A 27,303-nucleotide genomic window follows, 5' to 3' on the forward strand; every position below is an offset into this window, starting at 1 on the left:
TTGCAAATAATGTAATCCGTTTTTTTCTATTTATAAGAAGTTTCTTGCTTTGATCCTTGAAAAAAGTCTTCAAATCTTGATCTACCTGAGCGCAGAGATGCAATGAACCTGAGCAATACAAAGTGGACTACTCGTGGCAATGCATTGTGCTTTAAGCTTAGAATAAGCCCATTTTAATTTCAGCAGTGCCAGCTATTTCACTGCAGATCGTTTAAGCAGATGCATTAAGTTGATGTGTTTGTCTTCGATCTTGATAGTGTTCCCACTCTGCTGTTGGTGACCTTGGCCCTTGTCTCCCAGGGTTCCAGCTCCCCCACGTTCCTGCAATAGGACAATGCCTTGTCTGTGCAGAAAAGCTTCAGTCTATCAAAAACTGAAAAAGGATAGCATCAAAATAAGTGGTCTAGGACTGTAGTGTTGGTTGTATTCAATTTTAGTAATAGGTTAGAGTGTAATAATATTTAAACAACATAAATTGTAGGATTTAATCTTTTAATGAAAATGATTAATTTGAACCATTAACTCTCTTGAAAAATCCAAGTTTTAATTCTAATCAAGTTGTGGAATTATTTCTAAAGTACCTGTGATATAATGGTCTCCCATGGCTTCTGTCTGGGCTGTAGCATAGCTTGGACTCCCCATGATGCTGTAAGTGATAGGCAATGGACAACACCATGACCTTAGCCCTCTGTCTTGCAAGGAGCATTTGTATCCTAGCTTGGCCCCCTGCAAAGGTGTCTGCATCACAGAAGTTCTTTACAGCAGGAACTCCCTAATTTTGCTGTTTGCTAATAGAGACAGAGCAAGGGGAATTACATAACTCAGAGTTCCTAATTTTGTATTTTTAAATGCAAATTGGTTCATACACCTTTGCTAATATTGGCAGATTGCTAGAATCTTAATTTTTTTCTTTTATGATAACATAAAATAGCAATTTCTTTTTTTGGCCTCTGTTCTGACTGCTGTGGGGATCACACAAGAGAAAAATAGTGTCTACATGTGTGAGACCCTGTAAGAAAACATCCTAATTTGGCATAAAGTGTTCCAAGATAGTGTTCTTAACTGGAATGGAGCTGATCTCCCGAAATCTGTTGCAGTGTCTTCTAGCAGCTCCTTCCATTTGATTTAAGATCAGCATTTACCTCCACTGGTCCATGGGATGCAGAGCAAAGCATGGTCACAGGCTCTCTGCAAAACTGCTGCACTCCCTGGAGGTGGTACCATCTTCCAGCTGTGTTATTAGAGCTCTGGTAGAAGTCACCTCCCATCACCAGAGCTATGTCACACCAGAACAGACACTGGTCGGAGAGCAATCGTTTGAGTTGTCCCTTTTTGCTTAACTACAGAACCATTTAGCTTAAATAGCTTTCTACATTGGGTTACATTGTCCAGCTCCCTTTGCACTAAAGCAAGTGAGCAGTGCCCCCGTGATCTTCCTTTTTCTTTTTTTTTTTACTTTATTAAACAACTGTTAACCTTCTGTAGAGGATCAGGGTCAAAAACTTAGGAGTAGTAACATTTCAGCTGACACTGCTGTTTCTTCGGTGACTGTCCAACTGTCTCTGCTTTAGGAGACTGTTAGAATGTCATGGGCTTTTCAAAGATCAAGTCATAGGCTGAGCAGCAAAAATGTTAAATCACATTGTGTATTTCATGTAGCATATGACAAAGTGTAATCCACAGCAATCAGTTATAAGAAGTATAAATACTGTTTAAATACTAAACCTACTGTAAATTTCTGTTTTAACTTGGATTAGCTAATGGCTCCCTTGTGAACATTGCACTACAGCAGATTTACAGAGCTCAGAGGTGTTTATAAATTCCTGTGCACAAGGGCAGTTTTCATCTGCATAATCACCATTTTTTCCTCCACATTAGCTCTTGATGATGATCATAACATAACCCTTTCATCTACCTCTCTTTATGCCTGACACAGGTACGGTAAGTAACGTTGTCATAAAATAACTCATGGAAAATGTATCACAGCCACAATAGTTTATATTGCTGTGAGTTTTTCTTCATCCTATGTAGTAATTCTTCTGGAATTCTTTGTGTGCAGTGACTGCTGCAATATCAGCAATACTTGCACATAATTGGGCCACAGTGCTACCTAATTCTTTTATGCTGCTGCTTTCCTTTTTCTCTCCCATCCTCCCAGAATAAGTAGGGTGGTTGGCAGGCAGAACCCATAAGGGCCCACTCTCCCTTGTTTACAACCCATTTAGTAATACAGTGATACTTTTGATGGCAGGATGATGCTTTCTGTGTATCCATATAATGAAATATTCCACTTCTGTTGTTCATCACTAGTTAAAATACCTATAAAATTTAGTATTAAGGAGTGTCTCTTTCTAGAGATAGTCATGTAACTTCCTTTCAGGTACATTGAGTAAATGAAAGTCAGTGACATAAAAAACTAAAACTCCTATTTAAAAATATCAGTGGTGTCACATAAATGGTATTATAACTTTCACTAAGGTCCAAGAAAGAGCCAGTCTTTAGAGTAACTTGTATTAATGTGTAATATGATGGAGCATTGTTTGGGTTTGTCCATGAGTGTGTGAGTTTGTGTAAAAGTCACCTTTCAGCAGGTCTGTAGACTAAAATAATTTTTTTACTATTTGTTTTCTCTCTTTAAAACAAAGCCATATGTCCAGCTAGTCTACAATTTTTTTTTTTTAGATACCTGTGGTGTCAGTCTTTTGAATTCTAGCTCTACTAAGCGATCTGACATTCTACCTTTCTCCATGCGTCTTGTGTTTCTAGACACACTGTTTGGGCAAGTGGTTTGATTTCTTTCTGAAGGTTTTTATACTAAATAATATGGTTGAAGGTTGATCCTCGAAAGGTTCTTAGGCTGGGGGTAAGGAGGAGGATGAGGGAGAAGGAAAGTAAGAAGCTAGAAGATTTGAGACGGAATATACTGAGACTAAGTTTTCTCTCCAAAATGTGGAACTGGCTTTGATCAAAAACTTCTGGTTGGGCTTTTCCAAAATAAAGCAAAACAAAACAAACTTCTCTGTGCTAAGAATTTATTGGCTACTTAGGAGTATATGCTAAAATAAACAATAGGTGTCTTCACAATAACATGTTTTTTTTATTCTATGTCCTTGCTAGAGGGGTAGTATGTCAGGTTAGTATTTGGGAGGATTTTATTGTTCTCCCTGAGTCAAATTTTTATTAGAGATTGCTCTTCTTATATATTATTTAAAATTAAAAAAAGAAGTGTCTTTGTGTGTGAGTAAATGATTCTTACCTTATCTTAAGCCTGTCTCTGAGGCACTTACAACACTTGGAGTTTAATGCTTCCAGTTCCTGCTCTTTGCAACCTCTTGTAATTGATTTGATTTTTTTAAAAAAGCACATTTTGGTGACTAATCAGAAGTTATCTATTAGAATAATAGATCAGTCTTCTCTCATATTGGATTTCAAAAGCTACGTACTTAAATCTGAACTTTTGGTACAATAGGAACTGTACCTCCAGCATTTTAATCAAGTGTATTTTCAAACAACTTTCATACCTAATTCTTCTCACTTCATTCCTGTTAGATGATTCTCAAGATTTTGCTGACTTTTAACTCTCTTCATATGAGCAGAAGGATTCCTGATATAGAAAAGCATTTTTGAAGAATATCTTTGCAATGATGAATCATAGGAAGAAAATGGAGAGGGGGGTGGCAGAAGGTGTCTTGTTTTCTGCTGGTCAAATATTGCAAACTGTTCAGTTTCATAAAGTGTTGATATTTCTTCCACACTCATAGAAGAATAATTCAAAGTCCAACCAACAGTAGCAGAGGAGTGGTATCTATGGGTGCATGGTTATTGTTACTGCTTAAATGTTGTCTGTCCCACTGTCCCCATCTAACATGGAAAAAGGAGAAAAGCTCTAAATCTATTTTATTCCAAGTTAATGATTACTGCTATTTCAGTTTCAAAACATGGTAGGGTTTGTTTTTTTTCCCCAGAAATACTGTTATCTAGATCAAATAGCTTGTTATGGTTATGTTTTTGCCAATAATTAGCCAGACATTTAATACAGCACTTGTCAAGTAACATTTATGCTATTTAAAATGTTACATGTCATCCTTTACTATCTTCTGGTTTCATAAATACAATATTCTCACAGCTATTCTAACAAATTCTGTAGCTGTTCAATATTCTATATCTAATTCTATCAAGAATTTAGAATTCTACAAGTTCTTGATAGCCAATTATTGATTTTAAATAATCTTGTTTTCACATGCTGTTAAGTGAGCTGGTTTTCCTTGCAATAGTAAAAGAATTAATTTGCATTGTAAAGAAAACCACAAATTCCATTGCTGAACTTCTAAACTCTAAACTTCTTCCAGTCCTTTTTGATCGGAAGTTTTTGAGATTCTAAAAGTTAGTGATTTTATTTCTTTGATAAAGCTTTCTTGCACAGGGTATAAACCTCTATTATTATTATCAAGGTGACATTGTGCTTTTAAATATCAACAGCAATAAAAAATATACATGAATGCAAATTACTCCTATTCAAGAAAATCCTTACAGAGATTCTGTCCCATGATAACATCCTGTGGAAAGGGAATGTGTTTTGTCTCCAAGCTTAGTGGATTTTCTTTCAGGCTGTAAGCATTTGCACTGATCATGTCTTGGTCTGTTCCAGCTCTGGGCTTGGACCAGCGCTCTTTTCTGTCTGCAGGTGTCCTCACAGAAACATTGAAATCAGTATTATCTTAATCTTTTGTGCAGCTTTTTGGAGAAAAAAAAAATCTGTTGCACAGATCCAAAAATAGTCCATCTCAGTCTAAGACCTAATTCTGCATAGGTGTTAAACCCATTAAAGGCCCCTTTCCATCTAGAAGAGCAAAGATCCCAGCCTGATTGAGAATTTCAGCGTCGATGAAGAGACCCCAAAACATCTGCTCTTCTTCTGCATAGGAAAACAAAATCTGAATTTTAGTCTAATTTTTAATTGTAATTTTAGATTAAAGAAATCACTGAATTGAAGAAAACAGTAACGTTAAAGAATAAAAATAATATTGTTGTGGGAAGGAACTCAGTGTGGTTATACTTGCATAGCGGGTGGGTATATAGGTGTGTGCAGAGATACATACGCTGGCATCCAGTCCTCTCTCTTTATGAAATTATAACTAACTCTCCGAAGTCTTGCAGAATTGATACTTGTTGTTCATTGCTGTTTTCAAGGATTCTGCTTTTTTAAACCACTTTGCATTCTCCAAAAGTTTCTCTATGCCATGACTTGCTAGCTGCCTTCAAGAGCTTGTCCTGGCATACTCTGCCAGTTTTTTCCTCCTTGCCTGCATTTACACAGAAATAGGAGCATCCTGTTTGTGTGTGCCCATATGTGGTTATAGCACACATCTTAGGAAAAAAGTGAAGGCAGAGTGAAGTTTTTCCTTTTAAGTGTTGCTCTTGGAAATCCATTTTCTCCAACCAGTAATGATAGAAAACTGTCTTTCTTATTTTCATTTATTTTTATTTCTCATTATGTAGTTTTTGACCAGTCCAGCTTAATCACCCTTGACTAGAAAGGCCCTTTAGATCTTGGTGCTACAAACTTTCCTCTGAACAAGGAACCCTAACAAGGATTTGCTGTGCATTGTAATTTTCTAGGAATGCTGAGAGGAGAGTCTTAGCGTTTGCTTTAGCTTTTCTTTATAATAATTCCTTTTCAGCAGTTACCTCAGCTTTTGGATTAATTCTTTTGATTATATGTGGTTAAAATTTTATATAGAGCACTTGAAAAGAAATGTCTCTGCAAGCTGGCAAAACAAACCACTCAAGAATATTTAGTCATTATCTCTAACAACCTTATCAAAAATTCTATGGCAAGTACAATACGATTTCCATTTTAATAGATCCAGTGTATTTTATACTTCAAGTTTTTCTTTTGCATCTGCTTATAGAAGGGCTAAAACAGTTTAGGGGATAAGTTGGTTTATCTCTTGCGTTATTTTGCCCAATTTGTTTTGGACATGGACAGTCCTCGGCATACACTATGAACTTCAGAATTGTTTATTATTTGAAAGTATTTGTGAGGATCACTGTAAGAAGCTTTGTAGACAGCCTGGCAGAGGCTTCTGGATTTCTTTTTCCTGCTGGATTTTGATTTAGGGGTTGTAAGGTGCTGGGGTTTTGAGGCTTTTGGTTTGTTTTTTAGATTCAACCAATTTTACAATTATTTTCTCTTTGTGTGTGTGTATGTCAGCCTATTACTTTGGTCTATTGTTTCAATCATGAGGTTTCCAAAGTCTGTACTTTAACCGGGGTTAGCCTGTCTGCCTGCCAAGCCATAGAGAATATATGACATTTGCTCTCAGAAGTCCACTGTGCTGTAGCCAGTGTCTTGGGAATATGATACTGAGTGATCACTTTACAAAAAGTTCTCAGCCTGAGGAAGCAGGCTCAGCAGATGTCATGCTGTGTATTGCAGTTTTTCATTTGGAACTTCTGTACCATTGATACCAGCTTTTCTCATATTGTCATATGTTATGCTGTCGGCAGCAGTGCTCTGTGGAATATTTTTTTGACTCAATGAGTGAATGTGACCATTAGGTTAACTTCTCATATGGTGAGGTGGAGGGAAAAGAGGGAGATTTCTGTTTTCTCATTGTTTTTTCTTGGGTCTGTTGTGTCTGAATCCCACATTTGGATGTGAGCTCAGCATTGATGGCGTAGAAGACAATCAGTTCAGTTTTCAAAGGTAGTGGTTCCTCAGCCGCCAAGGAAAGAGAAAAGCAACTTGGTTGCTTGATCTAGAAAAATGTTGAAGAAAAAAACCACAAAATTATCCAAATGCATGGCAGGGTACTGCAGAGGGGAAGGGAATAATCTGCTGTCTCTGTCTGTTGAGAAAAGGATGGGATGTCATGGACATAAACTACTAGGACAGAAGCACAACTTCAGGGAGACATTAGGGGATTCATTTTGATCACAAAGGTGGTTAACCACAGAAATGTGTTCTCTGAGGATCTTATTGAATCTCTGGCAGGTTTTAAGAGCAGCTTATACTCTCCATCTCCTTCCCTTTGCCATGCTGCTCCATATGGCAGAGTGGATGATTTCTGGTAAACTTCCTTGCCCAAGCAGCCAGCCAAACTGACACCTGATCCACTGGCCATGTTACAGCAGTCATAGGACCACATTTTACAGACCCCCACGTGCCATGTCTTTTCCCAGCTAGGCTTTTGTAGCAGCTGGAAAAGCCCTTGGCTTGAAATTTTTTAATTTAACTCTCTGTGAGGGGATTATGGTGCTGGTTCCTGTTGTAAATAATTTCAGTGTTGTTAGTATTTGAAGTTATTTTACATCGTTGTAACTAGTAACAGTAAGAAGAGTATAATAGGAAACAATTTAGAGGTACTATGGTAAGCCACAGTCTCCACTAACTGCTCGGTTTGTCACCACATTTCTTGTCTATGCAGAGAAGCAGATAAAAATGTTGCATAGAGGACCTTTTCTGTATCTAGAAGGTCTGCTCGTTACTGCAGAAAGCTTTATTCACATATAAAAAGTTATTAGGAAGCTAAAATTATTGTTTCTTTTATTTAGCAAAATCCCAGCACTTTTGGTCTGATGGGCACTGCAAACTCAACAGCAAATTCTGCATGGCTGTAATAAAATATTTGGCACCAAAAAAGCAAGTGTACCAAGGAAGGATATTCCAGCATCTTCAGCAAGGCTTTCATATCCCTTTCAAAGCATTCAGTTTGACCACTGAACTGTAAAATCCACAGATTATTCTTGAGGGAATATAATTGTTTCCAGAAGTGACTTGTCCATCGTGTTAAGCTCTTTTTCAGTTATGATGGAGATGAGAGTGTGTGTGCTTGTTTTCTACTGTAGGTAAAATAAAAACCTTTGCTTTTTCTGCTTCCTCTGAGAAAGGAGATGCAGAGAGATTTTGAAGGTGAGCCAGGGGCAAAGCCTAGTCTGCCTGTGATACAGACACACCAAAAATTATGGCAACTGCTCCTGGGAGTAAGGGGACAATTCAGCCCACCTACTTCAACCCATCCCCTTAGGATGCAGTCTGAGAGAGAATGCTTCTGTGAGTGGGTGTCCTAACTGAATAGAAGGGGCTTGCCACTTGCCCAGGACGTGTGCTGAAGGACATGCAGAAAAAGTAGGTGCAATGCCCTATGTCCCTGAAAAAAAGCAGTGGGGGGAGGTTCTGTAAAGACTGAGGTGCCTTGTGAGAGAGTGTGTCTAATGGCCAGGAAAGGTCTGGAAAGAAGTGGAGAAGAGCCATATGAGCTGCTAGTGTGTAAATTCCAACTCTTGGACTATATAGAGTTCATGTTTGACTTTTCCTTGGTGTACCCAAGAAATATTAGGATCCACTTGTTTTCTTACAATCTGCAAATTTTCCCAGTTTAAGATTAAAAAAAACCACTATAAATGAAAATTTTCTTCTTCATACATTCACCAACATTTGAGTCTGGTTTAATTTAAATTATTATTTGATTCCAAGTTAAGCTAATTTCACACTGTACTCTAGGCACACTGAATTTGGAGGACGTGTTTTGCACTGCATACTCAACTTTAGCATGCTTGCTTCAGATCAACAGAAAGTTTTTGTCTACATCTGAAAGAATTTTTGAAACATTTTTGGAAGTGGAACACACCATTGGGTGGTTCCTGGTACTTCTGTGGCAGAATGGAATGGGTGGTGGGCTGTTGTGTATCAAGAGCTAGGGAAGAGTGTAGGAATATTCTGAGATTGTTCAGGGAATGTGATATTAGCTCTTTCCAAAGGGTTGTGGTTTTTTTTAAAGCAAAGCTTTTTTTAACTGCACTTTAGTTACACAAGAAGAGGATCTGCTGGGGAGGGAAATGCTTTAAAATGCTTTCACTTGACTTTGTTATTGGATGAACCCAAGTTTTTCTTCTATAATGCCTTTTCTCTCCACCTTATTCTTGAGTACTTCCACAAGTGGAAGTTACACTGTTCTTTCCCAAACCATCAATGTTATGAAAGACACTTCAGCAGAATGGGTATTTTACATTGGGATTAAGTTCTACAGAATTGTGATGTCATTGACTAAAAAAACTTATGTGCAGACTTGCAACTTATATCCAAATTGAGCTCTTCCTGTTCTGAACGTGCAGACAGTTTGCTTGTGTAAGTCAAGGGAAATGATTCATACAATTGAATACTGAAGTCTGATAGCTTACGTACTGTAAAGATCTCTCACATTTTTATTTTTCTATAAAAATGCTTATTTCTACTTCATTTTCAATAAGAAGAATAGTCCTGCCTTAACAGTTTCCTTCTGAGCTAACACCTAACCCTGAACTTTACCATATTCTGGAAATACCAAAATAAAGATTCAAGACTGCTGACTTGAATCTGTTTTCCCTTTAAGGCCTTTATTTGCCATGATTTCCATCAGTCTTTACAATTCCATGAAGCCATTTAGGTTATACTCCTATAACTAGCAACATGAGGACAATACATTTCAGAGCTTTTTCCAGGGAGGGTCAAGCACCCCACAGCTGTGAGCTCCATGTCAGCACAAAGCCACCCTGGTTTGAATGCTCTACAAGCAGTATATGCACAGGCTTTTCAGCATAGTTTTAGGGAAACTTAGTTGAGCTGATCCAGTAGGAAATAATTCACAACAAAATTCCATATTATTATCATTCTAAGTGCTTAAGAGAACTTCTGCTGCTTCCTGGCGAGTTGCTTTATGTGGAATGCAGCTTTAGAGTGGTGCTATTAAAATGTGTTTGAAGATGTTTTTAGCCAAGTATGTGTGCAGTGTTCTTAAGTGTGTGACAACCCTGCCCCTCTCTCCCCCGTGTTGCTGAAGCATTGCTGTCACTAACATGATGCAGTCTCTGTGATGTTGCTGTGTGCAAATCCGTGTTTTGAAGTATAATTCCTTTCTTGTATGTCTACACTGGCATTCAGAGCTTTGCATGACTGTATGATTTTAAAAGTCACATCTTTATCTTGAAATTTTAAGGTGATCCTTAAGCTGGCAAATGTTTTAATAGTTCCATTAGCTTCTGACAGGCTGGGATTGAAAACTTTTCGAAATCTCCAAATGAGGTGAATATAAAGCATTTAACTTAGTTTCCAAAATATATTGGTTTCCATATCAAAGAAGGTCCATTTTTTTATATACAAAAAGCAGATCAATTACTTGGTATGTTAAAACCAGGAAAGGACCCATAAATAGTGTCAAAGACATTGACAGTCAGTTGCAAAGCTCTTCAACACTGAATGAAAACATTTGCAGTGAAAATGTTGATCTTTGTCACTGGTAGTTTTCTTTCACTCCTCATAACAAGGGATAGTTTTATTTTCATGATTCCTAATTTCAATCAGAAAATCCCTTTATGCTCCTGTGTTAGTACTTAATCTGTTATTTTAGAATAATTGGAATGACAATTTCTTGGAAGAGATGTGAGGATGTGTTGCCCTTACGAAGCCTTTGCTGCAACTGAGAATAGAGAAGTCAGGACATTCCCCTGAAGATGACACTCGTATTTTCATTAATATCCTCCCTCCTTTTTTTTCTTTTGTTTTCTTTTTTTTTTTTCATTCCATGGGAAAGAAAAGAAATTCCAATTTTATTTCCATTAAACAAAAGGAAGCTTAAAAAAACAAACAAACAAAAAGTCTGCAATCTCTGCTCTGCAGAGTTGACAGTTGAAACGCATGGAATCATTTCCTCAAATTGGCTTTTAAATTCTCAGAAACCCCCCAGGCCCTTGTATGAAACCTTCTCCCAGACACCAGGGCACTGCCGTGGGGCAGCTCCGCCAAGCGAGGGCAGGAGCTGCTCAGGGCTGCTTTCCTATCAGTGTCACCAGGACAGATGGCTCAATTGTTCTTGTCCTTTTGCAATGCACGCGGTTTTGTGGCAGTGGGTTGCATTTCCAGACGGGCAATGCTCCAGCAATTACATGGAATCAGTACGTTCTCACACGACGAGCGTCACTGTACTGCTCACACGTGGATGAACAAAGGTAAGACTCAGAGATGCTGGCTTCGTTTTTTATCCTAGCATGTGAGTTGAAGTGTCCTGTGTGTTTCTGTCCATGAGGCTGGTGGCAAGTCAGAGGTTTTGCAGTTGCTTTTAAGTCATAGAATCATCACAGAATGGCTTGGGTTGGAAGGGACTTAGAAGATTATCTAGATCCAACCCTCCTGCGTGGGCAGGGACACCTTCCACTAGATCAGGTTGCTCAGAGCCCCATGCAACCTGGCCTTGAACCCTGCCAGGGAGGGGGCATCAGAAAGCAGAAGCCTTCTGTTTGTGAGATGCTGCTCATAGTGGGAATTTAACAATGAAGAAGGTTGGCTCCTGAATTTCCATCTGCATCTCACTAACCCAAGGCATGCATAGGACAGGGCTGAATCACAGAATCACAGAATATTAGGGATTGGAAGGGACCTCTGAAGATCATCAAGTCCAACCCCCCTGCCAGAGCAGGACCAAAAAAACCCAAGCATAAAAAAACCCAAACCAAAACAAAACCAACAACCAACCAAACAAAAAACCACAACTAACAAAAACACTAGGGCAGACCACTCAGAAAGGCATCAGACAGGTCTTAAGGAGACTCCACAACCTCTCTGGGGAGCCTGTTCCAGTGCTCTTTAACCCTCAGAGTCAAGAAGTTCTTCTGAATGAGAACATTTTGAAGAAAGCAGCACTACTGTTAGGAAAGTAGTGCTGGTTTATGTTGTGTGGTCTTAAACCATCAAAAGCAGCTTTTTTAAATGCCCTGACTGCAGATAATGGTGTTTTTGCTCTGAGCTGCTCATCATCTTAACAGCCTGACAACAGCATCTCCCAATGACAGTCACTCATTAACTGTCAGGGGACACTGGACCCCTCCAGTGGTCCTCTCAGCTCCTCTGCTGCTAGTTGCAGGGGCAGCCTGGAGACCTATTTGGAAGAAAAAGAAGAGCCAGGTCTCCAAGGGAAAGAGGAGGAAAAAGGGCAGTCATCTGAGAGAGACAGCTAGGTGGGAGCAGAGGGGTCCTGGGTGTCGGAATGTGCCTCTCTGATAAAAGGGAATACTGGACTCCCTCAAAGCAAAGGCAGTTTAGAGGCAGGAACACAGTTATGAGAAAGCATCAGATGCTAGAGTGTTCTGCAGAGAAGGAGAAAAGGGAAAGAGAACTGAGGAGAGGAAAAGTATCTGCCTTTCTCATATGAACATCTTGTCCCCTTACTGAATCAGGGAGTCCAAATAAACCTTGTTTGACCTAGGTTACAGGGGGTTTCTGGAAGTGGTCCAGGTTCAGAGTACACAGAAAGACGTTGTAGCTGGCAGTCTTGCTACACCCTTCCCACAGTGGGAGGAAAGGGAAATACAGGAGAAAACCCAGAATGTGGCAGTTGGGTGAAGGATTACTACAGATTGGCAGTGTTCATAGAGGTCAACTTTTAGAAGATGTGATGTAATTTTAAAACATAGCAATCAACCTAGGAAAGGGTATGGCGAGTTTTTTAAATTTCCCAAAGAAAGTACTTTTAGGTTTCTCTAGGATACAATGGACTGGCTTCTAAATAGAGAAACTATTTAGAAACTTCTTTGAGAAAGAAGTCACAGGGAATAGGCCTAAACAAAATTTTATCTCAAATTCTAGGAAGAGGAGAGATTTCTACCTTGCTTTAGAGCTAGCCAATAGCAATCTCTTAGTGACTGCAGCCTTTCATAGGTTTTGTTTAGCTGTTCACATATGTGTAAAGACATCAAATGTTGACATGTGTCATGCTGGTCTTTAGAATTTCAGTTTGAGTAGTGTATTTAATAGAAAATGGCACAGTATGTTCCCAAAAGTGTCCCAAAGAGTCTATCTATTACTGTCAGTTCTGCAAAGATGTATTAGTTAACTGTACTGCACAGGAGTGAGGCACATTTCTTGTTAATTTAGGGAGGGAGAAAGCTTGATGACACCTGGAAATGTCACATCATGTATTTTAAGTGCCATGTATGTCGCCTACACTAACTGCCTTTGTCCTTTCAACATCTTCCTTAGCTTGAGCACCACCATATTTGTATTTTATGTTACTGTGATATTAATACACCTGTTAAAGAGCAAATTACACAACTTTTCTTTTTTCTTTTTCTTTTTTTTTTTTTTTTAATTGGGTATCCTTTGGGGGAAAAATAAATACATAAAGAAATGAATGTGTAGCCCTGATGATCTCTGCCTTGAAATTACTGTCTTCCCCTTCTTTATTTGGCAGCTGTCACTGTGCTTATTAGGAAGGAGCTGGGCCAACGAGTCCACTGCAGAAGTACAAAGTGCTTGGGGTTATGGGGGACACTAATTCTTCAGGTATTAGAAGCTGTGTTTGCACATGAATAAACAATCCTAGTTTCATGCAGATGTATTTAGCAGCACTGAGCCAGAACTAGAGAGCAACAACAGTGCCTCCATGAAGGTGGAACGGGGTGAGGGCAGCGCCTCAAAGTTCAAGTAGACGCAAGTTTCTCTTCCATGAGAGTGGGACTGAAGTGCCAGGGACAGCTGTTCTGTGGAGCTCCTGCTTGACAAGGTACAGGTGCCCTCCAAAGACAGAAGCTGGCCCAAGTGTGAAAGAGTAGCAGGAGAATCTGCCCCCATACCTGTGTGCCAACTTTTAAGGTAGCATATGTAGTAACACCTGGTGTGGTTCCAGTAGTGCTTTGCTCATGCGTCTCTCCAGTCTTTCCCATGTAGCTGCTGTGCAGAGGATAATTCCAGCAGTTTACACTGAGTCACCTGGGTAGGAGAACACAAGGCTATGATGTGTTGCCCGAGGAAGAGATTCACCAGCAAAACTGCTGCTTCTGGTGAAGAGCAGGAACCATAAATACAATATTAAGCTTAGCCCAGTTACAAGTTGCAGTACATGAGAAAGTCCTTTTCTAACTTTATTCTTCAACCGTGGCAGAAAGTACTGCTCTTTTTAAACATTTCTACTCTCTGAGGAGACAAGGTAATTTCATAACCAGATGCAGATCTACTTCATAATGACAGATTCAGAAGCCTTTTGTCTCAAGTGCAATAGCTTCAACTCTTTCTCCATCTCCTAAACCTCCTCGTCCTCTAGTTGTTACTGTAGCAGAAGAGCAGGTGAGATGATCTAGCCCTATTTTTTTAATTGCTAAGTTGGTAAGCAGCAGCACTGGCACACATTGTTTTGCAGATTGTTCTAGCAGCCAGCCCTACTTTCCTCTTCCCTCTGTCTCCTTTTACTCATCAGTAACTGTTCAGACTCAGGGTGCTTTACAACCCCCCAAAGTGTCACCACTGACAGTTCCTGCTAGTGCCAGGAGCTCCCTGACAGAGCTTTGTGCTTCCTGCCTGGCACGAGGCAAAGCAAAGCAGAAATCCTTAGCCCTACAGCAGTCAGATCAGGTTCGTCATTATTTCTCTCTGAAAAGCTCAGAGAGAGGTCTCCATATCTATGTATTTGCAGTGAGGACAACAGGACCCTACCTCCAGCTGGCTCTGGCTGTTACCTGCTAAAGCTGAGGCAGAAAGATGAACCACTCCGTGCCAGCTCACTGTGCAGTTGTTGCCAAGGGCACAGAGCAGATTTCTCACTTCACTCCCCAGGAAGCCAGAGTTGATTGGTACCCTGAGACGTTTTGGATGCTGGGATCATTTTAGCAATGGGTGTCTTTTCCCCAGAGAGCAGTTATTAATGACTTGACAATAAGTGATAGCTGTGAATGCAGTACTAGAAGGTCCTGTTGATGGAAACAAGAACAGAGCAAAGGACACATGCTCTGAAATTGTTAATGGCCTCTCCCTTCATGTCCTACAGTGATGAAATAAATGGATTAATTTAAAATGCATTGGTGACATATGGGTCTAAAATTATTTTGTGCTATTTAGAACAAGTCCTTTGAGCTAAGGCTGTTGTAAATTCTAATTAGTCTATGCTAATCTTCATAATAAGCAGCTATTTCTAATGCAGTTCTAACTGATGAGATCTGACAGCATTTTCCACACTTATTTATACCCTGGCAGCAAGCTGGTACCGTGCTAGTGTCAGAATGTCTGCTGTATTTTCTCTACGGGGGAGTTTGCATTTGTTGCAGGCATGTGCCTGTTCTAGGACTGCCAACTTATGTGTGTTTGCTTGTATTTATTTGTGCAGAAAACAGGGAAAACTCCTTCAGCCGTTCCCGGAGCTCCAGCGTGTCCAGTATCGACAGGGACTCAAAAGAGGCAATTACTGCTTTGTACTTCATGGAGTCCTTTGCCCGAAAGAATGACTCTGCTGTGTCCCCTTGTCTCTGGGTTGGAACAGGCCTGGGTATGGTCTTAATCCTCTCCCTTAATCTGCCTGCTGGTGACGATTTACGGCAGTCAGAGCCGGTGATGGTGTCTCCAAGTGGTAAGAGTGCAGCTCTCTTTCTGTTTATTATCTGGCTTGGTACAAGAGGGGGGAATAACTTCATGATTTTGTAAGGACTTTTGGGCAGAAATTTCTCAATGCCTGTGTCACGTGATGCTCACTCACGATATAGAGGGCACGCAGGTAAATACAGATGCTTGTGGGAGACCTGCAGGTGCATGGGCTGAGACACTTTGGTTGTGCTAGTTCCGAAGGTTATCTTGTGTCGGGGGCAGAGTTAGGTGTTTCTTGTGAGGACAGGGAGAAGTGAGCTGAGTTCCTTCGTACTGTGAAATTGCAGCCCCGTGTACTGTTCTGATGCAGTCCTTTCTGGGATGCTGAGAGTGGTTTTGGCTGTCTTACTACCTGGAAGCTGCAGAGAAGCAGAAGGGAGTTCAGGAAAGGAAACAAAAATGTTGGCAGGTTGATGTACCAGGAGAGTGAGGCTGAGTGAGTGACAGATGGTGTAGCAGAGAAAACAGAGGGCTGAGAGGTCAGGGCTGAGGTGAGACAGTACACACTTAGTATGCTTAAGGTAAAATAATGACAAAAATTAGAGAATGCAGAAGAATAGAAGTTTCCCACCCCTGGTTTCTTTAGAAAAACAATGCTGGAAGGCCACCAAACTAAGAAGAGCAATTTTACTGCTGGGGAATACAAATCCTACTAATATAATGTGGAGATAAGCAACAGCCTCTCTTTGTGGTATTCAATAGCATGTATTATGTAGATTATTTGGTGTGGGCTGCCTGAGACCTTTCCAGTGCTGGCAGCCTGCTTGTCCAGCCTCCTTTGAGTTTTCAGGAAGAACTCAGGAAGACTTGTCACCTGAGCTGGATTAACCTGTTTGCTTTGTTTACAAAAGCTGAATGTCAGCTGTGCTGCACACGTTCATGGTACCGACAGCCAGGTCAGTGGTGGTGCCAGTGAGAGGAAATCCTGTTTTGCAGGCACAGTTCTGACACTGAAAGGAGCCGTGCTGACCTTCGCCTGCTTGGACTGCACAGGGACCTTGACACATCCACCATACGAAGTATGGAGGGACCTCCACAGTGCTGATGATGGTGAAAAAACAAGGAAAAGGAAACTTGTAATGCATTCCCCTTCCTCCTCCCAGGATATGGGTGATCATCAATTTGCAGTCATTTGTTCAGAAAAACAAGCCAAAGTCTTCTCATTGCCTTCCCAAACATGTCTTTATGTCCACAACATCACCGAAACGTCCTTTTTATTGCGAGCAGATGTGGTCACCCTCTGTAACAGCGTCTGTCTGGCGTGCTTTTGTGCCAATGGGCACATCATGACACTGAGGTACTTATCTAACTAATCTTGTGGCAAAACTAAGCAAAGAGGTGGCACAGTGCTGTCACGTCCCACTGGTGTTTGTTCCAGAGTGCCTGATGCTCTGCGTTAACGTTTATGTGGGTGCATTGAATGCCCTGCCTTGCCCACTGCCATACCTGTTCCTTGGCCTGTCTCCCCATGGGGAGTTAAGGCAGCTGCACAGCAAAGCAGACTCCTTTAATTCATAGTGATCCCCTACCCATGACAGTTGATGGCTGATTTTTTAACTATCATTAAAGAAAACCCTGGTAATTTTGCTCAGTTATGGTAGGTCAGGTATAAAGGAGTACAGAAATACTCAGGATAGAAAGGGTACTGTTTATCCATTGTTAAGGAGCAAGACCCATGCTTGCTGTTTCAGAAGATTTCCCACTCAGAGCACCTATTTTCCCTCCCTTGCCATTCCACCAGCAAGCTGACAGTGCAGTAGTCTTATAGTTGTGCCCTCAGCTTGCTACACCCCCTTTCCCTGGCCATGCCGTTCAACTTTTTGAACATGCCATCCAAAATGGCAAACTAGAAGCTGGAGGAGGGCAGCAAAGGTGATGCTGGACCCTTTGCCTGCAGGGTGGAAGCAGGGCCCTGCCTTGCCATTTCCTGCAGACACCCCTACGATTGCCTTTCCCTGTAAAGTGCCCATCCATGGCAAGCCACGCTGTGCCACACGCACATCCCAAATCCAGACAGTGGCAGAAGCCTAAGGGTCACAGAGGCTGCTGAAACTTCTCCATATGAGGAAACAAAGTATGATGGGAAGGCAGCGTGTTGTTGACAGAACTTTTGAGCTTAGAGCTGCACTTTAACTATTCCAGTTATGAAAAGCATGAACTTGAATGTTGATTTAAAGTGCAGGGACAGAGCAGGTGTACCATGTGTGGCAACTGGTGATTAACCCAGGTATCTGCTTCTCCACAGCTTGCCCAGCCTTCGCCCACTGCTGGACATCAACTATTTGCCAGTTACAGACATGAGGATAGCAAGGACCTTTTGCTTCACTAACGAAGGGCAAGCTTTGTATCTCAGCTCTCCCACAGAGATTCAGCGCTTGACGTACAGCCAGGAGATGTGTGACAATCTGCAGGTAGGACTCAAATCCTTATTTTGGTGCCCATGCATTTGTGTGGAAGGGCCTGACTCAATCAGATGTAAGTTGCCATGTGTTTACTGCTAGATTGCTCAAGAGGACATGTCTTACCAGGCTACAGTTTCTATTCAAAAGACAAAGTTTTAAATCATAGAATCATAGAATGGTTAAGGCTGGAAGGGACCTTAAAGATCATCAGGTTCCAACCTCCCTGCTATGAGCAGGGACACCTCACGCTAGACCAGGCTGCACAAGCCTCATCCAGCCTGGCCTTTAACACCTCCCTGGGCAACCTATTCCAGTGCCTTACTCCCCTCATGGTGAAGAATTTCTTCTTGATGTCTAACCTAAATCTCCCCTCTTTCAGTTTAAAACCATTACCCCTTGTCCTATCACTGCCCTCTCTGGTGAAAGGGCTTAATAAGCAATGCTGGCATTACCAGAGATGATGTTGTCAAAAGCAAACATAGATGTCGATGGGGAAGAAAAAGTATTTAGTAATGTTTTCATATTTGAAGGGCAGGTTGTGTTGCAAGAGCAGGATAGAAAGGTTCCTCTGTACTGGCCCTGGCTGAATGATGCCAACACAGCCGAGGTCAGCAACTCCGTCACTGTGTGGCCTTTTTCATGACAGTCACACCTTGCTCCTGTGCCCCAGTGGCTGGCCTGGGCCTACAGCCTGCCTGCACCTAATTGCAGTCTCTGCTGGCTCATGCAGAGTCAGATCTGTGCCCAAATGGGACTCTTCACAGGCAGCTTCTCTCAAAGTCCTGCTATACAAAAGACCAACTGTTAAAAATGTCTGCAGGGAAAGAAGGGGAGGCTACAAATGGATAGCAGCTGCAGCAGTTGGTACCAGCATGTGTCCAACCACACAGCAACTGCCTCAGTGAAAATACATCTTCCCTTCCATTATTTTTATCATTTTCTACTTTAACTCCAAAAAATATCTTAGTACCTCCAGCTTTCAGTTGATAAGTGGAAGCAAGAGACCAACCAAGTGTGGTTAGTATCAAAAAATATGCTCTGTTTTAATACATTTTTAAATTATTTACCATTGCTTTAACTCAAATAATTGGTACTTCCCTTCTTCCACATGAGGGAAGCATCTCCCATTGTACATTAAAATAAAGTAGCTATAGAGATAGTCTAATTAAAATAATTTCTTTTGAGCAAAAGGTCTTAACAATGTTAGATTTGGGTTGTGTTGTTGGGTTTTTTTGCAATGAAAATGCAAATTCAAATTTTACTTACTGAAGAGGAGGAATTGTGAGAGGTTACAGGGAGAAATATGAGTAATAAAGGGAAAAAGAGCGGGGGAACAAGTTCTAGGTTATATAATTAGCAGTGAACGAGGATAGAAATATAAAAGAAGTGGTCCTGCCAGCACTTATGCCCTAGGGAAGAATGAATTCTGCGCTGCTCAGCTCACACCACAGAACTGTTTGTCTTGGGTCTGGAAAAACACTGTGTGGAGTGAGCATTGCACACACGCTTTTGCATGCCAGGGGAGATTATTTTGCAGGAAAGCAATTTTTAAATGATCAAAAGGTTTGATCAGTGTATCTTAGAAGATGGACCTACAGTGAGAGGCTGTTAGAAGTTAGATTTTTATTTATTTTAAATTGCCCTTCATTAATAGCATCATATGACAACTAGCCAAAGGGAAACACAGCTCTTGCTTCTCTGTACTGCCAGATTGTGGCTGCTTACATGCAAAGAGGACAGTAACAGGCTTGCACAGGCAGGAGATGAGTACAAAAAGCAGCTGACCCAGTATTACCTGCTACCAAGGAAAACAAGGCAAGCTGCCTGAGAGCCTCCACTTAGGCTGAAAGGGCTGCAGTCATTTTTCTCCCCTGAGCAGGTGACTGCAGAGGAGCGGTAAGAAGTGCAAGTCACAGCGCCGTCCTGGCACTCAGCCACCCAGGAGCCCAGTGCTTTGTGCAGTACAACAGCTGGATCTGCCTGCTGAGGCTTGGATGAGCAAACACAGGGCTGAGCAACTCTTCTCGTTGCACTGCCCCGCTGGTTTGAAAGGGGACTGCACGCTTGCTTTGTCAATTTTCTTTTGGAGGGCCCACTTTTCCTGCTACTGCTGCAAATAAATCTGAGCCTGAGATTTCTTTGGCTCGACTGCTCCAAGCTCTGGCACCATGACCTGCTTATTTAGCATCACTGGTGGCACTGCCAGAATGCCCAGTAACAACGGAGGGGAGAGGTTTATAGAAGGTGAAAGGATTATTTTTTTTTTTTAAATAAAAAGGACAAACCCCAAAACAACAACCAAAGACACATACAAAATCCAACCAAACAACAACCCACCGAACTCCCTGACCAGCTAGCAAGCAGTGAACTCGGGTACACTACACGCAGTGTCCCTGCTCTCTTTGCCTGGATAAGTACTAAAGCAAAACACAATTCACAACAAATTGTTTATACAGTTATAGTATTGCCTCAGCTGTTTCTAAGCAAAATGTGATCTTATCACTGGTATTTTCACTCTGTATTTTTTCTAATTTTTTTTTTTTTTTCTCTGTTGTAATGAACATAAAGGATGTGGCAGTGACAAACTGAGTCCCCTAGAAAGCCTGAGTCAATGGAGTTAGCCCAGGTATTTGCCTGTCATGAAACACAAATGTGAAGTACTCAATACAGTTCACACAACAGACTATTTTAAAACCAGCTGATTAGAGTCAATGCATGTTGCTCGTTAGTGCAAATAAATAGAACAATTTTCACCTCTTTTTTTTTTTTTTTTTTTTTTTTCTTTTCATGATCTGACTTTGCTAGGACATGCTTGGGGATTTGTTTACTCCTGTGGAAACACCAGAAGCTCAAAACAGAGGCTTTCTCAAAGGACTTTTTGGAGGAAGTGGACAAGCTTTTGACAGAGAGGAGCTTTGTAAGTAATTTTTTGGTGTAAGGTGTTTTTTTTTCAGCAATTAATTTGTGGGATCTCCTGCCCTTGTCATCTAGGAATGGAGTGGTACACAAGGTTTAGATAGTTAATGAAAAAAAAATAAAGATGGCCTCCTGAAGAAAGGGAGAGTCCTCAGTTGCTTTGCCACAATCCTTCATCTTGGTGGCTTCTTTTGAGCAATTGATTGTGGGGAGTCACAACTGCACTGTAGCTGTGCTGGTGCACTGAGCAAGTCCTCCACACGTGTCATCTGCACATCAAAGGGCATCACTGCTATGAGGCTGCAGCTTGTGGACAAGAAGCACCTCCAGAGACACAGCCAGGAACTCATTTCTGTCTCTTTGTCCATTTCTCCCTTGCAGTTGGTGAGGCCACAGCAGGAAAAGCCTCTCGGAGTCTTGCCCAGCACATCCCTGGATCGGGTGGAATTGAAGGCGTGAGAGGAGCCGCGGGAGGAGTCATTGGGGACTTGACTCGTGCACGCATTGCCCTGGATGAGAGAGGACAGAAACTGGGAGAGCTGGATGAAAGGACTGCAAGCATGATGGCCAGCGCAGAGGCATTTTCCAAACATGCACACGAGGTAGGGGTCCTGCCACCTCACCCCCAGAACTAGGAACTGCCACCCCTGCAACTCAGCCTTTGCTTCCCTTTGGGAAAGTCAAGTACAGTTTTCCCTGTTCACCCAGTCAGGTTGGTTGAAGTGTATTCCTGTTACCTGACATGCCGTTTTTCCTGCTCCCAAACAGTGAGAATGCAAAAAATAACCTTCCATTGCACACCCCTTCCTTTCATGTTTTCATCCAGTCGTTAGCCTCTGAATTTAGAACGTGGCACTTCTCACCCCCTCACCTTTCTCACTAATTCACAGTTGTTTTTTAAGCCACTCAGTGGAGCACAGCTATGCAGATAGATGGATGTGTCTCCAGGAACCTTTACAGATGTTATGGGGGAGAAGAGAACTTCCAGTGTAACACTGTGAAGCAGTTAGATGGAATAGGGCTTGCCTGGAATAGACAGCTTCTTTGCTTAGAGCTGGTGGAAATGGAAAGCTCTTCCATCCCATGCTGTTAAGGCTGGGAATCAATTAAAGTGTTTTTTTGTTGAAGATGGAACAACATTAAAGAATACTTCCCAAGATGCATGCTCTTCATTTAAAATAAATCACATCTCTTGGCATGACCGTTACCTTTTCATTGGCTTTTCTAAGTGTGAGGCAAAACTATGCAAAATGACTGTGCCCTGACATGCAAAAAGCTTCTATATTCAGGACATACCTACTATGCTCAGTAGATAAGCTTCTTTCTGTAACAGTAAAAAGGAAGTTCCTGGTTATTCCTCTAACTCTCTTCTATTTGCAGAAGAAATGTAGTTAAAGCTCCTCAGGAAAAATCTTGTATTGAACGTGTTGGGGGTTTTTTAATGTAGCAATTATGAAATCAAATACAAGGTCTTGTTGGAGTCAAGACTTGATGACAGCATTAATAAAGTACCACATTGCTCTTCCTATTTTACTTACAAAGTTTGTGACAGTTAAGGGGGCTGGGTCATGTGTGAGGAAGAGCAGTGTTTTATATCCATTTCTTTGTTTCCTTTTTGTAGGTGATGCTGAAATACAAGGACAAAAAGTGGTACCAGTTTTAGACTTTCAAAGAAGCTGCTTGTGGCTTTATTAAGAACACTGTTCAGGGAAGCAACATTCATTCCCAAATCTACCAGTCACTGGCCAGGGACAGGTTTTTTTTTCTCCTAGAAGATGTTTTCCTGTTACTATTATCGGATTCATCGCAGTGGGAGTCAAGGAGAAATTTTACAGACCACAAGACAGAAGCTAGAATCATGTGGGTCTTACTCCAACAGCTGGCTCATGCAGTAGCCATTTTTTTTTTCCAAAAGGAACTCAACCATCACTGTGGCATGTAGTTTTTCAGAAGCTGTAGGTATGAACTGTGGGGAGTGCGTCTGGTTAAAACTATTCTGTACAAACTCGAATGTTAATGCACTTATAAAACTTTGCATGACTAATTGACATCTTAAAAAAGAAAAAAAAAAAGAAAAAAAAAGTTAAAAAGAAAGCATGTTGTGACCGAAGAAAAATGGGATTTATTTATATTCTGAGGAAAAAAAAAACCCAAATAACAACCAACCTTAAATGGAAAATTTTTATTTTTAAAAGTGACATTACAAAAAGCCAGTGCATTTCAAGCATGTTTGCTACCATTCTCAGCATAAAAATTAGTCAAGCTGCATTTTCTTATCTGGTATTTATTTCCCTTGAAAAACCTTCCTTGAAATGAGTGCTCTTTAACTCCTACAAGTACAAGTAACTTCAAAATCCTATGGCCAAAATGTAGATTTTTCAAGTAGCTAGACAGGCACTATCTGAAATGTCATTAAAATGTGGGTCTAGATGGTTTATTTGCAATTCAGAGCACATGACATGTCATCCTTATCTGTACTTTTAAGAAAATGCTCTAGCTTCATCTCAGTTGTCCTTGAGGGGGACGGGGGCATTTTTCCAGCCCTGTGGTGTCGTTATCACTTGGTTGCCTTATTTCTCAGCAGCAGGAATAGAAAATCAGCTTGGGAAGGTGCTGCTTCAAGTTAGAATAGACCAGATGGGAACCACAGGGCTAGAAGTTGGAGAGTCCCATTTGAATTCTGCTCACTGAAGCTGCTTAGCACAGCAGGGATCTTTCTGGAGTGGTCAGTTGAAATCATGCTAAGGAAACTGCACAGTAACCACCCTGAAGCTGGGGGAGATAGCCCATGGCAGCAGGACTAAACGATGGGCCAGGGGAGCAGCATGAAAAACAACCATCAACATCCTGTGCTGAATGGGCACATACACTAACTGGCACCCTGGGTGAGTGGCAACTGACTTTCTGCTCACACTGCAAAGAGTCATTTGGTTCTGCTTCAGAGTGGCTTGTTTGGTTTCTGCAGTGACCTCTCCAACCTGCAGCTACAGAAGAGAACAGTAAGTAGAACCTCCTACCTGTCTGTGCAAAGAGATTCCTAGGCCATGAGTGTGCTGCAGCCATGGTAGCCTACGAGAGCCTCACTGCCACACGGATCATCAGCTGTGAAGTCACATACTTTTCCATGATTGGCTTGGCAACAAGGCACTGAAGGTTTGTTTTTGTGTGCCTGGACATAGCTTCAAATTAGAAAAGGAAAGTGAGGGAAAGGTGGAAAAGCAAGATTCAAAAAATTTCTAAGCAAGAAGAGTGACATCCTCTCTCCCTTTCAAGGAGTTCTGGTGGATAGTGATGCAGACAGGCAGCATCCCCCTCCTAACTAGACCTTAACTTCACTGGTGTTTATATCACCCCAGCAGTCAGACAATTTCTCCCAAAGATGCCTTTCCCATATCCTTCCTTCTCTTACAATAAAATGGAGCCCAGAAACTGGTACAGTTCAGAAGTCTGGCTTCACTGTCAGCCCAGTTGCACAGGTCAAAGGAGATACTAAGTTTTAAATTCACACTGTGCCACACCAGGAATGTCATGCTTGCAGGTTTTTTTACGTTTCTCTGTGGACAAAGTCAACATGATGGCTCTAACAGGTCTAGCTCAACTGGGAATGAGAACCAGTTTTCTTTCTGTCACAGGAGAAGCTGCTCTGCAATTGTGAGAACAGTAGACGTTTGTTGGGAAAAAGGTCAAAGCCCAAGCACTGCCTAGGTTTGTGCTGAGAGGTAAGGAACTGGAGTTGTCCATGAGGATGCCTGTGTGTGTGTTTGAGGAAACAGCAGCTCACCACTCTGATGCCAACAGAAACTGGGTCAGGGAACTCCTTCCAGTGGGCAGGTCACAGAACTGGTCACCTGGGTGCACAAGGGAGCACCACTGTAACAAGGCATCTAGAGTGAGAAATAAATGAGACCAACGTTATAGTAATTCTATCTTCTGGTTAAATGTCTATTCACTCTGCCTGTGCTCTGGCCTGTACTCCAAAACCACTAGTCTCTGACAACAAAATAATTTGGGGCAGCAGTTCCTTCAAACCCCAAACCAACTTTATAGACCTTGTTCTTCCCATCTTCTCTACCTCTACAGAGAAGATAAGCAGGCTTCAATAATACCAAGCCAACCCTCTCCCCCCCGCCCAGTGGTTGTTCTGTACCCAGTGCTATGCTTGCTTCTGCCCTGAGCTGGCACAGAGGGAAAGGCCATGACCAGTTCCAGTGTGGCACTGGTACCCCACAGGCCATGGGGCCAGTTTCCACTAGGAACTGGTGTCAGGCAGTCAGCCTTTCAGAAGGCAGGTCGGGTGCCTGGCAGCTACTCTGGCAGCAGTTGGCTCACTTCCATGACAAGGAAGCTGCCAGTTCTGCCCAAGTGTTCAGCTGTCCCTCACATGGGTGGCAATATTGCACAGATCCTCATTACCTTGATTTCCATGGAAATGGCCTTAAGCTGGAGCTGGAGCCTGCTCACTCATTCTGAGAATCAAGTGTTAAAAAAAAAAAAAGAGCAACTTTTAATTGCTGATGACTACAGCACACCCAGAGAGCAGTGTCTTCAAGAAGTCATGCCTGACTGACTTGAACAGCAAACAGTTACTAGCTTAACACCAGGGAAAAAAAACAACAAACACAAACACCAAACAACTTGCCAGTGGAATCCACTTGCATCTTTATGCAACAGAGAAATGAGAATCTAGCATCCCTCCAACTTAAAACTTTTAACACCAAACTTTTAAAAAAGCAACTTTTCTCTGGTTCTCCCCATCAGGTCACAGCTGTATCTTGCTTTCCACTCTTACATATTTTACATCTTTCCAGACAGTTACAAATTACTATTTCTGTTAAGTTCACCACTTGTGACTATAATTATCAATTTTCTTGTAGTCTGTAGAGATCTAAAAAGTTGTATATGTTTGTATATAGAACATTCTATATATATAAATATATATATGTAATGTATATGTTGTATAAGTTTGTTAGTGCACACTGTTAAATGCTTTCTATCAAGATTTACCATGTATGTGGAAAAAAAAACAACAAACAAACCAACCCATCACTTAAAAACTTCAATGAGGGAGGAAAAACTCTTGCCTGGTTGATTTATTGTGAAATGAGGGGGAGTGTGGGATTTTTGAAAGGCCTGACCAGAATGCTTCTAAAGGCTGTTAGTGAAAGGAATAAAGATGCAGCATTTTGAGCAAGGAGCAGAGCATCTGACCTGACTTGCTCCAACAACATTGAGGACACAGCTGTCGCTGGATGTTGAAATCATGTGCTTTCACCTTTCCCCACGGAGACAGCACCACCTCAAGCAAAGTCCTGAACTTAAGAGGTAGCTTCCACATCTCAATCTCACTCAGTTAGAACAGACCGGATTGGCTGGATGTATTTGTTCAATTTAAAATGCTTTTTGCTCATTTTGGGAGCCTGTTTTCTCACATTTCTTCTTTACAGGAGCTCTCTGCCACAACCACAGCCAAGCCCAGGCACACAGAACTTTCAGCAGCACGCACACCCCACTGGCCTTGACCAGGTGTGGTTAGTATTACACACAGAGCTGTAGATAGAGAGCATATAGAGAAAATATATTAAATTAGATTATTTGTGTTTTCAGAGTTGGCAGTCTTCAATGAAGTACAAGCTATTTTATTAAAAAAATAATAATAATAAAGCTCATCCCCAGAGTTTAACTTAGGCTTCAAATCTCGATTTAAAAGACAAGATAAAGGCAAATCTGAGAAGCAGGTTTTGTTTTGTAGAATGACCAGTTTTCTATTTTTTTTTACAGTTCTACAGTTCAACTATGTACATTGAGGCATTTCCTATATTACCAGAATGTATCTTCTTACACAAATACTGAAGGGAAATACTCTTACTTATTACACACATTTTATAAAATGATCACATATAGAAATTCCTTTTACAGCAGCCCTTTCAAATAATGTGGTTTTTTTCAGGATACAATTTAAGAAGAAAACACTGGCCCTTAAATAAGAGCTTTGTTCAACCTCCAGACCCCTCCATTTGTAAACTGTGTGTATTGTAAAACACAGTCAAAAAGTCAGATTTCAGTTAATCACGCCCCTTAAATACCATGTGACACACACACACACACATCCTTTTCCATAACCTAAAGGTGAATTCAAGCACAATATGTTTCAGTCTTGAATGATTTTTGCCTTGGTATGGTCTTAGTAAGAACACACTCTCTCTCATTAAGGAACTATGTGTGACCATTTGTAGTCAACTTGTCATCTTAGGTGTATAAGCAATAGTCATGTAAATGAGTGTTTCCATTCATGTGTTTTGTTTTGTGGTTAAATCAACAAATCAAACATTGTACTTTTTTAAATAGCAAACCAATATTCAGATTTGGTGTCGAGGAAACGTGGCCAGAATATGTGTGGGGTTTGTTAAGGAGTCATGACCAGTATCTCAGAAGGCAGGTGAACATGGGGTGCACCACATGCTCCTGCACCAACCACGGCCTGTTCCCACAGGTATCCTAAATCAGTGTCACAAATGGAAAACTAAGGCATCTTTAACTGAGGCTGCTCTGAGTCCCCAGTAACAACCAAAAAAAGAGGAAAGAAAATAAAGGAAATAATTGATA

General features: G+C 41.3%; 1 protein-coding gene across 10 annotated transcripts in view; it reads left to right on the forward strand.

The window, feature by feature from the left end:
- Positions 1 to 27,303, forward strand: part of STXBP5L (syntaxin binding protein 5L) — a 197,332-nt gene extending 170,029 nt beyond the window's left edge. For all 10 annotated transcript variants that reach the window (XM_051611733.1, XM_051611784.1, XM_051611740.1 and 7 more), the window contains 6 exons: positions 15,129 to 15,368; positions 16,319 to 16,679; positions 17,628 to 17,793; positions 20,590 to 20,701; positions 21,082 to 21,302; positions 22,322 to 27,303. In XM_051611733.1, the coding sequence (XP_051467693.1) occupies positions 15,129 to 15,368; positions 16,319 to 16,679; positions 17,628 to 17,793; positions 20,590 to 20,701; positions 21,082 to 21,302; positions 22,322 to 22,363 (1,142 nt within the window). In that variant the 3' untranslated portion in view covers positions 22,364 to 27,303. The remainder of the gene's footprint in view (positions 1 to 15,128; positions 15,369 to 16,318; positions 16,680 to 17,627; positions 17,794 to 20,589; positions 20,702 to 21,081; positions 21,303 to 22,321) is intronic.

This window comes from Apus apus, chromosome 1 (assembly GCF_020740795.1).
Source record: "Apus apus isolate bApuApu2 chromosome 1, bApuApu2.pri.cur, whole genome shotgun sequence".
NCBI classification, from domain to species: domain Eukaryota; kingdom Metazoa; phylum Chordata; class Aves; order Apodiformes; family Apodidae; genus Apus; species Apus apus.